This window comes from Trachypithecus francoisi, unplaced genomic scaffold, assembly GCF_009764315.1.
Source record: "Trachypithecus francoisi isolate TF-2019V2 unplaced genomic scaffold, Tfra_2.0 Lachesis_group13, whole genome shotgun sequence".
NCBI classification, from domain to species: domain Eukaryota; kingdom Metazoa; phylum Chordata; class Mammalia; order Primates; family Cercopithecidae; genus Trachypithecus; species Trachypithecus francoisi.
Genome location: NW_022681458.1, coordinates 60412105 through 60427797, shown reverse-complemented (window position 1 = coordinate 60427797; position 15693 = coordinate 60412105). Strand labels below are relative to the sequence as shown.

Below are 15693 nucleotides of genomic sequence, written 5' to 3'. Positions count from 1 at the left end.
GTGTTGATATTTGTAACAACCTAAAAGGATATCACTGATGCATTGCTCCAAGCGACATTGTACACCTGTGATGTCCCTCAGCCTCTCTAGACCACGGCTGGCTGGAATGGGGCTGCAGCAGTGGTATTCCTGCCTCTCAGACCCCTACTGCTTTCCTTCCACTTGTCTTGTCCCTGGTATTCAAGCCCATATCTCCTTACAGGACAGGTGAGAAACAGCATGCAGGAACAGAGAGAATGCCTTGAAACAGGCAAAGTTATGGGATGAGCTGAATTTGCTAGAGACGTACACAGAAAACAAGACAGGCCAAGGGAAGGCATCTTTGGGTGCAAATCAGTGAAATTTCTTCTTGGTTCAAGCTTATAAAAACCTCAACACTACAAAGTAAAGGAGGCTCCTACCTCCCATCTCCATTTAAGATCACATTGGTCGGCCTTTCAAGCCATAAGTTTACGACCTGTGACAAGTGCTTTATCAATTATTAAGTAACCTTTTAAAGTAAAGAGTGCTATCATAATTCAGAAGTATTCGGAGACTGATGTAAACCTAACTTAAAAACATTTTTGCTGTCAAACTGATATTTTTGTTGTATCAAAGATATTGGTGATAATTTCCAAAAAAGAATTCTTTGAACCAAAAGCACTGTCCAAGCATTCTTATAATCTATATATGTGAGTAAATCTTGGATTAGGTATAATATTTTGTAAGACAATGCTTTTCAAAATGTGTATTAGAATCACTTGGGGTACCTATCCAAAATGCAAATTCCTGGGCCCTGCCCCAGATCTGTGGAAAAAGAATGACCTTGAAATCCTGTTGACTCTATGTATATTCCAATTTTTGTTACACTAGTTGATACCAATGTTGAAAAATTTTAGTCCTCCTCCACTTTGAAGTCCTATGAAATGCTCTTTAAAACCCAATGGGAGTTTGTGCTTTGATAAACTAAAACAGAAACCTAACTGTACTCTAGAAGATTTATTAATTTACAATTAATAGTTAAAAAGTAGTTTCTACTAAATTTATAATGTAGTGGCTGGGACTAGAGAAACTTGCAGTATATACGATTTCTGTGTCTAGCCAACTATGTAGATATTATTAGAGGTTTAATTGTTGTTAGGCAAACAGAGATGTTTGTGATTTAGATTGATATTTAATGGCATCGAGAAGACCTTGTCTGTAGTACTGGGCACTGCTAGGTATCTCTTGCTGACATTTCCTTCTGCAACTGCCCTGTGCTTTTATGGATTAGCAATTACCACCTGTTCCCAATCTGGAGACACTTTCTTCATCTTTGTCACATGTTCATAAAATGACTGCAGGTCTGCAAGTTATTTTTTAATCGAGGTATTGGGATGCATCTCTTTCTGACTTACTGTATTGGTTTTACAGTTAAGCTGCCAGTTCGGTAGGCTATATTTTGGCCCCATTTCCCTTTTCAGGAATCTTCAATCCCCAAATTTATCATCCTCTTATGCATTTTTTGACAAGTATTGTTAAAAACCTGTTGTGCTTTCTCAAAACCCAACAACATACTTTTTTCTGAATGCATCAGCATATAGATCCTGAGTAAAAATACATTTTTATTCACTTTCTGCTGCTGATTATCCTCTCAGCACAGAGTGCTTTTGCGATAACATCATAGGATTTAGAATTACAATACCTGAGTTTTGGTCATAACTCTTGTCATTTTTTAACTTTTGTCTTGGGAACACTAAGAACATCTGTTAGCATTTCCCTTAGCTGGTGAATACCAGAATGTTGGCCCACCTCATGAGAATCAAATATTTTTAAAAAACGTAATGTAACATACAAATATATATTGTTTGTCTCCTAAGACTGTTTCTCCAATAAACCATCAGCCTATACTTTTTGTTTTCAACAATACCAAAACTAGAAGTTTAGAAATAATGACTCATTCAAAATTAGCAAACTTTAACAATTCTGACTATGGATATCCTGTCTCCCTTGTTGTGCAGCTGCCAACTATAAACCCCCACCACTATAAATGTTTTTTTTTTTTTTTTTTTTTTTTTTTTTTTTTTTTTTTTTTTTTTTTGAGGCGGAGTCTCGCTCTGTCGCCCGGACTGGAGTGCAGTGGCCAGATCTCAGCTCACTGCAAGCTCCGCCTCCCGGGTTTACGCCATTCTCCTGCCTCAGCCTCCCGAGTAGCTGGGACTACAGGCGCCCGCCACCTCGCCCGGCTAGTTTTTTTGTATTTTTAGTAGAGACGGGGTTTCACCGTGTTAGCCAGGATGGTCTCGATCTCCTGACCTCGTGATCCGCCCGTCTCGGCCTCCCAAAGTGCTGGGATTACAGGGTTGCATGGAATATATGGGATCACCTCAAAGCTCACTGATATCTGTACTTACATTTATAGAAAACATTTGTTAAAAATTTTTCCTTCTTAACAGGTTATCAACACTGGCAATAGCATGGCTCCTAATGTTAGTGTGGAAATAATGGTACCAAATTCTTTCAGCCCCCAAACTGATAAGCTGTTCAACATTTTGGATGTCCAGGTAAAAATGTATTTCTTCCACCTAACCTTTATTGTGTGTCTTAAATACTAAAATAAATGCAAACCAATCCTTTATTCAAGTAATAATGTGAAAATGGATAACTGTTATCTTCAGTCACACTCTAAGCTATGAATTCACCATGCATTTATTGAGTTATGCTTTGAATGTTATATATTTCATTAGAACTATAGAGTTACAGTGCAACTTTTACATTTAATTTAAATAACAGAACCATATTCTACCATCTCCATTGAATAATTATTTTAAGATACATTTTTGTGTGATATGGACCTACAGAAGTAACTTGATTGGTAGAATTCTTCATAACACTTGAAACTACTGTGCAAATATGAGGATTATAGCCTTTTTTGAAGGAAGCACTATTCAAACCACTTATTAAGAACCAATATTCTTTCATTGATGGTTCCATCAGAATTGTTTTGAGCTTGCCAGGTTGAAGACAGAAGTCAACAAATCTAAATATGTTTGAGGTCTGATTTTTTAAAATCCTACTTAAATTCCGGATTCAGAGAGAAGAATATGGTGTTATATTGTTTCCCCTATAAAGGAAAAGAAATATTTAATATCATGCTAATGTTTCAATATCAATTTTTACATTTCTGCAAGGTTTAGGGACATGTTATCAGCTTAGAACCTATATCCAACCTTCTATAATTCAGCTGGGTTTTTGTGTTTCTGCCACAGACATTTAATCACTCCCAAATCTGTCAAAAAAAAAAAAAATTCTACAATTTCAAAGGTACTTGATATATTTTAGCAAAGATAAGCTACTGGAACTTTTAAAACAATGTTGCTTTTTGCTGTTTTTTCCAATGATGAAAGATAAGATTTCTCTTGCTTTCTATCTTCATAGACTACTACTGGAGAATGCCACTTTGAAAATTATCAAAGAGTATGTGCATTAGAGCAGCAAAAGAGTGCAATGCACACCTTGAAAGGCATGTTCCAGTTCTTGTCCAAGACTGATAAGAGGCTATTGGTAAGTTTCAATTTTTCAGGTTGTAGTTCCTGCTTTCCAACAGAGAAGTGAAACACTTAAAATCAAGTCAATGGGTTTGAGCTGTCACTTCAATAAGAGAGAAGCCAAGTTTAGGTAGTATTCTTGCATGGAAGGAACAAGCACAGTTGGAGAGTTGAGAAAGACCCAGGGTCTATCCCATATATAAATATGTTAGCTGGGCATGGTGGCTCATGCCTGTAAATCCCACCACTTTGGGAGGCCAAGGTGAGCAGATCACAAGGTCAGGAGTTTGAGACCAGCCTGGCCAACAGAGTGAAACACTGTCTCTACTAAAAATACAAAAATCAGCCAGGTGTGGTGGCAGGTGCCTGTAATCCCAGCTACGCGGGAGGCTGAGGCAGGAGAATTGCTTGAATCCGGGAGGGGGAGGTTGCAGTGAGCGAAGATCATGCCACTGCACTCCAGCCTGGGCGACAGAGCAAGACTCCATCTCAAAAAGAAAAAAAAAAGTTACACAGTTTCATTTTTTTATCTAACAAATGCCCACTATTTGCCAACAAGACATTGTTCCAGACCCTTCAGGACACCAAGATGTTGTCTTCACCTGGGCAGCCTTTGTGGCATGGGTTAATTTTCATTCTTTTCAGCTTAGTGAATGTATGAAAAGAAACTGGAGAAGCAGTCATCATCTTGAAATGATCCACGTTTTACAACAAACATAGAATATGTAACTTAGCAAGACTCTGATTAGAACATTTTTTTAAAAATTCTGTCCCAGAAGATTGTTAATACAAATAAGAACATATGCTCTACTTTAAATACTTTATTATAATTTAGAAAATAAGCATTCATGTCTTGTTTAAAGATAATTTAAATGCCACTAAGGAAAGCAGATGTTAAATTTCATATTTATGGAAAGATGATTTTCAAAATGCCATTAGAGTATATATTAAATTCCATATAAAATATTTTTAAAATATTTTCCAGTGTTGAAAATTTTAATGTATCACTTTTATATTCCTTTCAAGTACTGCATAAAAGCCGATCCACATTGTTTAAATTTCCTATGTAATTTCGGGAAAATGGAAAGTGGAAAAGAAGCCAGTGTTCATATCCAGTTGGAAGGCCGACCATCCATTTTAGAAATGGTAAGTCTAAAACATATTGACAACTTGGTGGCTAAGTTTACATGCAATCTATAAATTCAGTCATATAGGCAGGATAGTATGAAGGCATTCAACAAATAAAATTTTGGAGTAAAACTCTACAACTATATTTCTGTCACTTCAACTAAGTGAAATGGCTTTAGAAATTAACAGGTAATAAAGGCTAAAATAGGCCAGGCATAGTGGCTCAAGCCTGTAATTCCAGCACTTTGGGAGGCCAAGGCAGGAGGATCACTGGAGGCTACGAGTTCAAGACCAGTTGTATTCCTAGGTAGATGTGTGGTGTTATTTCTGGGGTCTCTGTTCTGTTCCCTTGGTCTGTATATCTGTTTTGATTAGCCTTGTAGTATAGTTTGAAGTCAGGTAGCATGATGCCTCCAGCTTTCTTTTTGCTTAGGATTGTCTTGGCTATATGGGTTCTTTTGTGGTTCCATATGAAATTTAAAGTAGTTTTTTCTAATTCTGTGAAGAAAGTCAGTGGTAGCTTGATGGGAGTAGCCTTGAATCTATAAATTACTTTGGGCAGTATGGCCATTTTCAGGATATTGATTCTTCCTATCCATGAGCATAGAATATTTTTTCCATTGGTTTGTGTCCTCTTATTTCCTTCAGCAGTGGTTTGTAGTGCTCCTTGAAGAGGTTCTTCACATCCCTTGAAAGTTGGATTCCTAGGTATTTTATTCTCTTTGTAGCAAATGGGAATTCACTCATGATCTGGCTGTCTACTTGTCTATTGTTGGCGTATAGGAATGCTTGTGATTTTTGCACATTGATTTTCGTATCCTGAGACTTTGCTGAAGTTGCTTATCAGCTTAAGGAGTTTTGGGGCTGAGACCATGGAGTTTTCTAGATTTACAATCATGTCACCTGCAAACAATTTGACTTCCTATTTGAATACCCTTTGTGCTTTCTCTTGCCTTATTGCCCTGGCCAGAACTTCCAATACTATGTTGAATAGGAATGGTGTGAAGGCATCCTTGTCTTGTGCTGGTTTTTGAAGGGAATGCTTTCAGTTTTTGCCTATTCAGTATGATATTGGCTATGGGTTTGTCGTAAGTAGTTCTTACTCAGATGTTCCATCAACACCTAGTTTATTCAGAGTTTTTAGCATGAAGGGATGATGAATTTTATTGAAGGCCTTTTATTTTTAAAATATAGCTAAGAAGAAAAACTAAGGCTTTCATAAAATCAAATAAAAACATCAACAAAAACATACTTAAATATATTTTGGACTTCTTCCTACAAAGGAACATGTATATTTATGAGGAGTAGTTTGAGATGAAACTAGTTTTATGTGGAGTTCTGTTTTTCAGCTTTCTCATCTGTTCAATATGGATAAATGAGATGATTTTTATAAGCACTTAGTTCATGGAACATAGGAAGCCAAAGGAAATGGCAGCTGTTTTGTTCAAGTGGAATTTTTGAAATTGTCAAACAGTGCTTAAGATATAGTAGACAGGCAAAGAAGAAATATCCATTTTAGTTTCAATTGTGCAAAAAGCAAAGTCATTGGACCATCAGCAAGTCATTTAACCTTTTGCAGTTTGCCTTCTCTTTTCCTCTATGTCTAGGTTTCCCATCGGCAGCCATAATTGGCATTTTGAACCAGACGTTTTTGGGGGCTGTCCTGTGCACTGTAGGATATTTAGTAGCATCCTCAGCCTCTACACACTCACTGCTGGTAGTTACACCTCCCACGTTCTGACACTTGACACTTTCTTCAGACATTCCTGATTGTCCCTTAGGATTTCATCACCTCCCTGCTGAGAACCACTGCTCTAGATCGGTATGAAGCTTGTCATTTTCAGCTCTAAAATGTTAAATAACATTTACACAGTAGTTTTAAAGGTCATATCCCTCTTTAAGAATCTGACTAAATATATTCTCATCTGCCTCAGCAAATGCCCACATGAAAACATCTCCTAAAGATTCTTAGAACTCGTAAAGCCCATCTACAGGTCCCCAGGCTTCATGGATTCTGCATTATAAAATCCCTGCTTTAGATAATAAAGTTCTGAGTTCATCCACTGATTTTATATTTGAATTCTACAATTTAGAAAAAAAAAAAAAGCCCAAATAAGATAGATTCAATATGCAGTGGCAGGGTGGAGAACACTGGTAAATGGTAACTTACCTCTTGCTGTAGTCTAATATTTAAATCAAGTTATTTGCAAGGTAGCTATGTTTAATCAAAGGATTTCAATAAGATACTATATACATTAATACCAAGACCACACTTTGGGAACCAAAGGAAGCACTGCAGTTAATTTTAAGTGGTGAAGTAAATTGGGGAAGGTAAATTGTGAAAACTTCTAGATAGAAGGTAAAGATCCTGACAAATTATTTGTTAATATGTCTTCATGAAATAAACCAGGCTATGGTGATCTTTCTTTTATTAAACAGGATGAGACTTCAGCACTCAAATTTGAAATAAGAGCAACAGGTTTTCCAGAGCCAAATTCAAGAGTTATTGAACTAAACAAGGATGAGAATGTTGCACATGTAAGATTACCTTCTTAACTGCTACATTAAAATTATAGGAAAACACATTTCAAGGGTGTCTATAATTACTTCCTTTTGAGTAACTGAGTTGGGAAAGTAGAGTGTGACTAGCTCATGGAGGGTCCTCAATACTTGGTTGAGAGTTGGCATTTTCTACAACTGGCAGAAGGGAACAACACAGCAGTTCTTTTAGAGAGGTGAATTAGGCAGCAGTGAGAATTGGATAGATTGGAGGAAAAGTCATGGATAGAGCCCATTATACTCACTGTTTCTGCTTAAACAGTTACCAGTGTTTCCTGCAATTATATTAGAACCAGCAAGAAAACAGGGTGGGTAGTTCTAAATACCATTGGGGATTATGGCAGGGCTTTAAAGGAAATATAAGCAACTTTTTAAACTGTTTCTTTTTTTTTTTTTTTTTGCTTTTTGGGTTTTACTTTTCTTAATTCACGTAGGTTCTACTGGAAGGACTACATCATCAAAGACCCAAACGTTATTTCACCATAGTGATTATTTCAAGTAGCTTGCTACTTGGACTTATTGTACTTCTGTTGATCTCATATGTTATGTGGAAGGTAAGCATTTAACAATTACCAACATTAAACTACTCAAAATGACATTTTCTCAAAGCCTATTTGACTTCCAAGTTATTTAGATTTAAATATTTCACTATTTTAATGTTAACTTTTTATGTTGCTCAGTACTGATCTCACACCAAAGTCTTTCTAGAAAAATATGCCTTCTTAAATTGTTTTGAAAGATGTTCCTTTTAAAAAATCATTTGGAAAAGATTGCAAATTATACTGAATGTCAATTTTGAAGAGAATGTGGTATGTATCACTGAGAATTTCTGCATTAAAAACAAAAATGTTTCTTTAACCCAGTATGTCCCCACTAATTTTTACTGATTACCTCTGTTAAACCTTTATGATTTATGTTACAAAGGATGCAGTTTAAGAAATATTGGTAACTGCTTAGGTATTAGAAATGAGTATAGTAGATAAGTGTTTATAACTATACACTAGTGATTATGTAATGCTATTTTCAGGCTGGCTTCTTTAAAAGACAATACAAATCTATCCTACAAGAAGAAAACAGAAGAGACAGCTGGAGTTACATCAACAGTAAAAGCAATGATGATTAAGGACTTCTTTCAAATTGAGAGAATGGAAAACAGACTCAGGTTGTAGTAAAGAAATTTAAGACACTGTTTACAAGAAAAAATGAATTTTGTTCGGACTTCTTTTACTCATGATCTTGTGACATATTATGTCTTCATGCAAGGGGAAAATCTCAGCAATGATTACTCTTTGAGAAAGAAGAACTGCAAAGGTAATAATACAGCCGAAGATAATCTCTCAGCTTTTAAATGGGTAGAGAAACACTAAAGCATTCAGTTTATTCAAGAAAAGTAAATCCTTGAAGATATCTTGAAATGAAAGTATAACTGAGTTAAATCATACTGGAGAAGTCTTAGACTTGAAATTCTACTTACCATATGTGCTTGCCTCGGTAAAATGAACCCCCCTGGGTAGGCAGAGGTTCATTTCAAATACATCTTTGAGACTTGTTCAAAATATGTTCTTTAAAAAGATAATTTTTTAGAGAGCTATTCCCAAATTTTCTAATGAGTGGAAGTGGACCATTATCACTTTAAAGCCCTTTATTTATAATACATTTCCTATGGGTTTTGTTTTTTTAGCAGACTATGATTATAGGCCTAATGGGCAAACTTCAGACTGAACATGTACACTGGTTTGAGCTTAATGAAATGACTTCTGGATAATTATTTTTATACAGCTATGGATTTCCCCATCTTTCTGTATATATACATGTGTTTAGGTATATATTTACACACCTTTATCAAGCATACCCAGGAGTAAACAGTTAAGAACCATCTTCAAATCTTTTGTTATAAAATATTCGAATTTATATTCTGAAACAAAAGATTGTGTGAGTGTTGCACTTTAGCTGATATACACTGATTTTAAAAATATGGAAACCATACCTCACTAATAACTTTAAAATCAAAGCTGTGCAAAGACTAGGGGGCCTATACTTCATACGTATCATGTACTGTGTAAAATATTGACTATCACACAAATATTTGCTTGGATGTAATTCTTTGTTACTCTTTACAAATGTAAGTGTTCCTTTGCATGGAAATGAAGAAACAGAATTCATAAATTTAGCTGAAAGATACTGGTTCAGTTTGTATACAGTGAATATAAAATTTTCATAAAATGTTAAGTGACAGCTAAAATATTTTTATAGTTTGTTCATATTATATGAGGTTATATTTTAAATGAAATAACTTTCTGGATTTTAATTTCTTTAAATACCTTTTTATTTGCAAATACAATCATTTTTGTAATATTTATTTTATGCCTATGATAGATAATTGCAGAATATAATTTTATCTGATTCTGTCTTCATAAGAGAGCTGTGGCCAAATTTTGAACATCCATTATAGGAAGTGATCAAATTAGAGGGCAATCTGGAAAAACAATTCTGGAAAAGATTTCTTTATATGAAGTCCCTGCCACTAGCCAGTCATCCTAATTGATGAAAGTTATCTGTTCACAGGCCTGCAGTGATGGTGAGGAATGTTCTGAGATTTGTAAAGGGATTTGAGTAGTGAAACGCAAGCACAAAACCTCCTGAACCCAGAGTGTGTATACACAGGGATAAACTTTTACGTATTTTTAAAAAACTTTGTATCGTTATACGAAGTCGAGTCGTTCTTTCAGGAGAACATCTAGGATCATAGATGAAAAATGTAAGCCCCGATTTAGAAGTGTCTTCTCCAGGATGGTCGCTAAGGAAATTTAAATTTGGTTCTTTCCTACTCAGAAACAACTTTATATTTCAGGTTATTTGAGCACAGTAAAAGCAGAGTACTATGATTGTCCAACAGAGGCCTCTCAGATACAAGAGGAACACAATTACATATGGGGCTAGGTTTTGCCCAGTTCAAAATAATATGTTATCAGCTTTGTTACCTGTATGATGAATTTTAAAAACCCTACCACTTTAAGAAGACAGGGATGGGTTATTCTTTTTTGGCAAACTATGTGATTTTGAAATTTAACTGCTCCGTATTAGGGAGCAGTAAAATCACGGTAGACTTATGAAATCTGTATTATGTTTATACCAGAATATAGGAAATTTAACATAAACCTGAAAAATAAAAGAATCCAAATTATTTAGGTTAAATATTGATGTACTATGATGGTTGCAAAGTTTTCTGTGTGTCCAACAAACACACTGTAAAAACCAGAATTTGAATCGGTATTTCATCTTGACTTTTAAAGCCCTACAGACTAATTGTTAGTAACATAAAAAAATAGCAATTTATATTGGAATATCTGTTTAAAAAACAGGCATCCCCAATTGGCCACACAGCGGAAAGTTAGAGCAATGGAGCATTACTGAGTTTCTCCTCCTGTCAGATCAGCAGCAGCATTAGATTCTCATAGAAGTACGAACCCTATTGTGAACTGGTATGTGAGGGATCTAGGGTGCCATATTCCTTATGAGACTCTAATGCCTGATGATCTGAGTTGGAACGGTTTCATCCTGAAACCATTCCCCCATCCATGGAAAAATTATCTTCTATGAAACTGGTCCCCAAAAGGGTGGGGACCACAGGTTTAAAGCATGGCCATATTTCTTTATATTAAAATTCTAGTTTGCACTTTCTTTTAGAAACAATTACTTGTTACTTTGGAATCATTTATTTCTTCCATGCTTCCTCCATAAAGACTGATAAGTCTTGGATGCAATCTGTAAAGAAAACACATGTATAATTATTTCATCAACTTATTTTGTTATTTTTCACACATACACCTAATAAGTATGGTACACAATGCCAAATACAAATTCATAACATAGCATTCACAAGAGCTGTCATGTAGAAAACACAGCTGTAATCTAGAAAACTGAGGTCTGAAAAATCAACAACAGTAATAACTGACTTCCTTGATTGTCTAATGTTCTCCATTGCCTCTTTAAAACAGTCAGTCATGCCTCTAGAACACCCATGTCTAGTGGGCACCCCTGCATGCTAACCACTGAGTGTCACAATGCCTACCAAGGATGAGTTTGTAGGTTCCTAAACCTGCTTATACCAGTTGCTATATAAAATTGTTCCAAAGGGAAGTTGAATGCTTTGTAAAGGCCTAATAAAAGCAAATTGCTGAACAAAACGTGTTACAGTAATTATGAGTGAGAGGAAACTAAGATGGAAAGATTAAAACCTAACACTTGACTACTCAGATGGCTCCACTAAAAGGTTTAAGATCTTGATCCATTTTAAAAAATCCAAAATGGAAGTTGTAGACATTATCTGTAGTTTATGCACAACAATAAATTAGAAAGGCAATGTAGACATGCATAACCACGCTGTACAAAACAGTTGGTGAATAAATGTAAGGTTACTTTTTATTTATTGAAATTTGTGCATGTCTCTTCATGCTTCCCTGATTTACTGATTTTTTAAAAACTAACCGACTGCCTGCTTTGATAATTCAGAGAAGAGAGCTTTCATTGTACCACTAGATTTACATTTACTGGTTGACATATAAAGCGGTGAAATAATTAAGACTTACCTAATATGGACCTCTGATGCAACTTCCATTAAATCACCATCTACATTCCAAGGGAAACAATTTTCTGAAGCAGTTTCATCCTCCTCCTCCTCTGGATTATATCCACCAGTATTATTCCTTGGATGAACTTTTACTTCCTCAACAGTGTATGTCTCAACAAATGGAAAATTGAACTAAAAATAAATACAAATAATCATTAGTTTATCTCTAGCTACTAACACAAAGTTCACTGTGCCCTCTCTCACAAGTAAATATCAACATGTATGCTGACATTTTAATAGCTTTGAGACTATGAGCAGGGATCTCCAATATTTTTTTGGAAGAAGGAATCTCTTATCCGAAGCCTTTTGGGTTTAGATCTAGCACCTAGAAATCTTGTTTTATGACAAATAGTACATATCTGTGAGAAATTGCATACAATAATGATACTGTAGATTTTTCAATTAAAGATAATATTTAATGCTGGCCTGTAGATACAGAAGACGTATAATCCATTGAGTTTATCAACTTGTCAATTCGTTTAGCTGACATAGAGCAAACTAGTGCAAGTTTCACACTTGGAATTTAATTTGGAAGAACACAGGTCTAAACCTCTGAAGATAAAATGGGATGTATGTCTTCTTTTAAAAGAGAAAGCCAATCAAATACGGATTTTAACAGGTGTTTGCTTGCCCCATTCCCACTTTAACAATGGACACGAACTGCAAGATCACTGTTTACTTACCACTATAGAATGGTGCAAGGTAAATTTCTACTTGTGTTTTTTTCTTGTTTGCCTAAGGAAACTACACTGAAAAAGCACTATGTATTTTCTGAAATAATTAAGAAAATATAGCCAAGTAACTTTAGCAGAAATGCGTAACTACTCATTTCAGTTTTCAGATAAATGACATGAGATATATTCCTAATTAAACACCATCTACATAGTTTTTCCTCTTTTCCACATATAAACCTCAATGCAACACATAGTTTTAAAAGTTGATAGAAAACTAGCATTTTCCCCAACACCCATATTTTACATATGTAAATACCAAGGTCCAGCTGACTTTCCGGTTTATACTGTAAACACAGTTAAACAGTACATGATATCATGGCATCAGCTGCTGTGACTGAGGTTCAGAACTAGAGGGCCCCAAGCAAAACTGTTTGACAGTAACTGCATTAGATCTCTCACCTTGGGTATAAAGCCTTGGCTACATGCCTCATCCTTGTAGAATTATCTACATAATCATTCATGTTAGTGTGTGTTAAATGAATTATCAACAACTGCCTGTTATGGGCTAAATTACATTTCCCTCCCCCATCCCAACTATGTTCAAGTCCTAACCCATGGTGCCTGTGAATGTCACCTGTTTAGAAGTAGGGTCTTTGCAGGTAGAATCAACTTAAGATGAGGTCATTAGGGTGAGCCCTAATCCAATATGCTTGATGTCTTTATGAGAGAAGAATGCCAAGGATGGCAGAGTCAGAGACTGCAGTGATGCAGCTGTAAGCCAAGGAATGCCAAGAATTGACAGCCACCACCAGTAAGTCTATTATCTTAAATCATCAGTTGTCATGTGCACACCTCACAAAATGAAGATCTAGCCATCCTTCAAATGCTTTAACTGTGAAGCCACAGACATTGTTAAGTGGGACTTTAGGGAGCTAAGAGCTTAGTATCCTGTGTGAGGGTATGTTTGGGGCATGGGGAGGAGAAGTGAGCAGTTACAATTGTGATACACAAAAGTGCCAATGATGGTGCAAGCGTGAAGTTCAATGCAGGAAACAAGAGGAGGCAAACAGTCTATGGATGTTGGGAAAGCTTCCCATTTGAATTGAGCCTTAAAGAACATAGAATATTTAGCCTGGAGAAGAAAGTCTGGAGAGAGGAAGCATTTACAAAACTAGAGGCAAACCATGGTCAAGCAACTACACAGAATCCAGTGTGATTCCTAGGTGCTCAATCATGTCCCTTGGCCCTCACATTCCTGTGTTGAAATTCTCGCCCTCTATACCTCAGAATATAACTATTTGGAGATAAGATCTTTAAAGAGGTGATTAAGCTAAAATGATGTCTTCAGGCCCTCATCCAATACGACTGGTGTCCTTATAAGAGGAGGAAATTTGGATATAGGAAAAGGCATCAGGGATGAACAGAGGAAAGACCACTCACTTGTGGGTTCAGTGAGAAAGCAGCCGTGTGCCAGCCAGAGAGAGAAGACTCGGGACAAACCAAACCTGCTGACATCATCTTGCAGCTCTAGCTTCTAGAACCATGAAAGAAATACGTTGGTTTGTTTAAGCCATCTTTTCTATGGTATTTGTTATGGCAACCTTAGTCAATGAATAAAATGCCAAAACACTGGGAATGTGGTGGAGGGTGTTAATAAGAGATACAGTTGCAACATAGGCAGGGACCTGGATACAAAGGCCGCGTACTCCAGACTGAGGAAATTCCATATTATTCTGACAACAAGAGTAAGGCACTGAAGAATTAAGCAGGAGAGAGATCAAATGTGTGTCTTAGAAAAAAGTTTCTCTAAAAGGAGGTATGGAAGACAAGGCCAGAGAACCTGAAGGACAAAAGGAGGCTACTGTAAGCAAGAAAGGATTAAAGTTTGAATTAAGGTGAGGGAGAAATTTTAAAAACATTTAAGAGGAGACCAACAGAACAAGTTAGGGGACTGGTAGTGAGGAATGAGGAAGAAGGAACAATCCAGGGTAACTTGGATGGGTAGAAAGTGGTGCCATTGACCCGCACAGAGCAACACAGAAGGAACAACTTTAGGGGAAAAGATAAGGTCAGCTGTAGACATGTTGGCCTCCAGATGCCGGTGAGTTTCAGAACCTCTGTGGCATACAAGAAGACAGAGGTGAGGGGCGGAGCAAGATGGCCGAATAGGAACAGCTCCAGTCTCCAACTCCCAGCGCGAGTAACACAGAAGACCGGTGATTTCTGCATTTTCAACTGAGGTACTGGGGTCATCTCTCTAGGGAGTGCCGGACAATCGGTGCTGGTCAGCTGCTGCAGCCTGACCAGCGTGAGCTGAAGCAGGGCGAGGCATCGCCTCACCTGGAAGCGCAAGGGGGAAGGAAATCCGTTTTCCTAGCCAGGGGAACTGAGACACATAACACCTGGAAAATCGCGTAACTCCCACCCCAATACTGCGCTTTAAGGAAACAGGCACACCAGGAGAATATATCCCACACCTGGCCGGAGGGTCCCACGCCCACGGAGCCTCCCTCACTGCTAACACAGCAGTCTGCGGCGATCTATCCGCAAGGTAGCAGCGAGGCTGGGGGAGGGGCGCCCGCCATTGCTGAGGCTTAAGTAGGTAAACAAAGCCGCTGGGAAGCTCGAACTGGGTGGAGCTCACAGCAGCTCAAGGAAACCTGCCTGTCTCTGTAGACTCCACCTCTGGGGACAGCCCACAGCTGAGGTCCAATAGGGAAAGCAGCGGGGGCGGTGCAGAGGCGAACGACTCTGTCTGACAGCTCACAGGGTGGAGTCATCCCTGAGAGGAAACTTCCAAAGGAAGAATCAGACAGGTACACTCGCTGCTCAGCAATATTCTATCTTTGGCAACCTCTGCTGCTGATACCCAGGCAAACAGGGTCTGGAGTGGACCTCAAGCAATCTCCAACAGACCAACAGACAGTCCTTCTGACTGTCAGACGGAAAACTATCAAACAGGAAGGACACCTATACCAAAACCCCATCAGTACGTCACCATCATCGAAGACCAGAGACAGATAAAACCACAAAGATGGGGAAAAAGCAGGGCAGAAAAGCTGGAAATTCAAAAAATAAGAGCGCATCTCCCCCTGCAAAGGAGCGCAGCCCATCGCCAGCAACGGATCAAAGCTGGTCAGAGAATGACTTTGACGAGATGAGAGAAGAAGGCTTCAGTCCATCAAACTTCTCAGAG

General features: G+C 37.4%; 2 protein-coding genes across 2 annotated transcripts in view; one reads left to right on the top strand and one right to left on the bottom strand.

The window, feature by feature from the left end:
• ITGA4 (integrin subunit alpha 4) overlaps positions 1–11962 on the top strand; it is an 82261-nt gene extending 70299 nt beyond the window's left edge. The window contains exons 23-28 of the mRNA XM_033230975.1: positions 2415–2522; positions 3397–3522; positions 4533–4652; positions 7074–7172; positions 7628–7747; positions 8221–11962. Coding sequence (XP_033086866.1) covers positions 2415–2522; positions 3397–3522; positions 4533–4652; positions 7074–7172; positions 7628–7747; positions 8221–8316 — 669 coding nt within the window. The 3' untranslated portion in view covers positions 8317–11962. The remainder of the gene's footprint in view (positions 1–2414; positions 2523–3396; positions 3523–4532; positions 4653–7073; positions 7173–7627; positions 7748–8220) is intronic.
• The window catches only part of CERKL (ceramide kinase like), a 129505-nt gene continuing 123707 nt past the window's right edge, over positions 9896–15693 (bottom strand). The window contains exons 12-14 of the mRNA XM_033229405.1: positions 11783–11955; positions 10891–10958; positions 9896–9990 (exon numbers count right to left, since the gene is read on the bottom strand). Of these exons, the coding sequence (XP_033085296.1) occupies positions 9896–9990; positions 10891–10958; positions 11783–11955 (336 nt within the window). The remainder of the gene's footprint in view (positions 9991–10890; positions 10959–11782; positions 11956–15693) is intronic.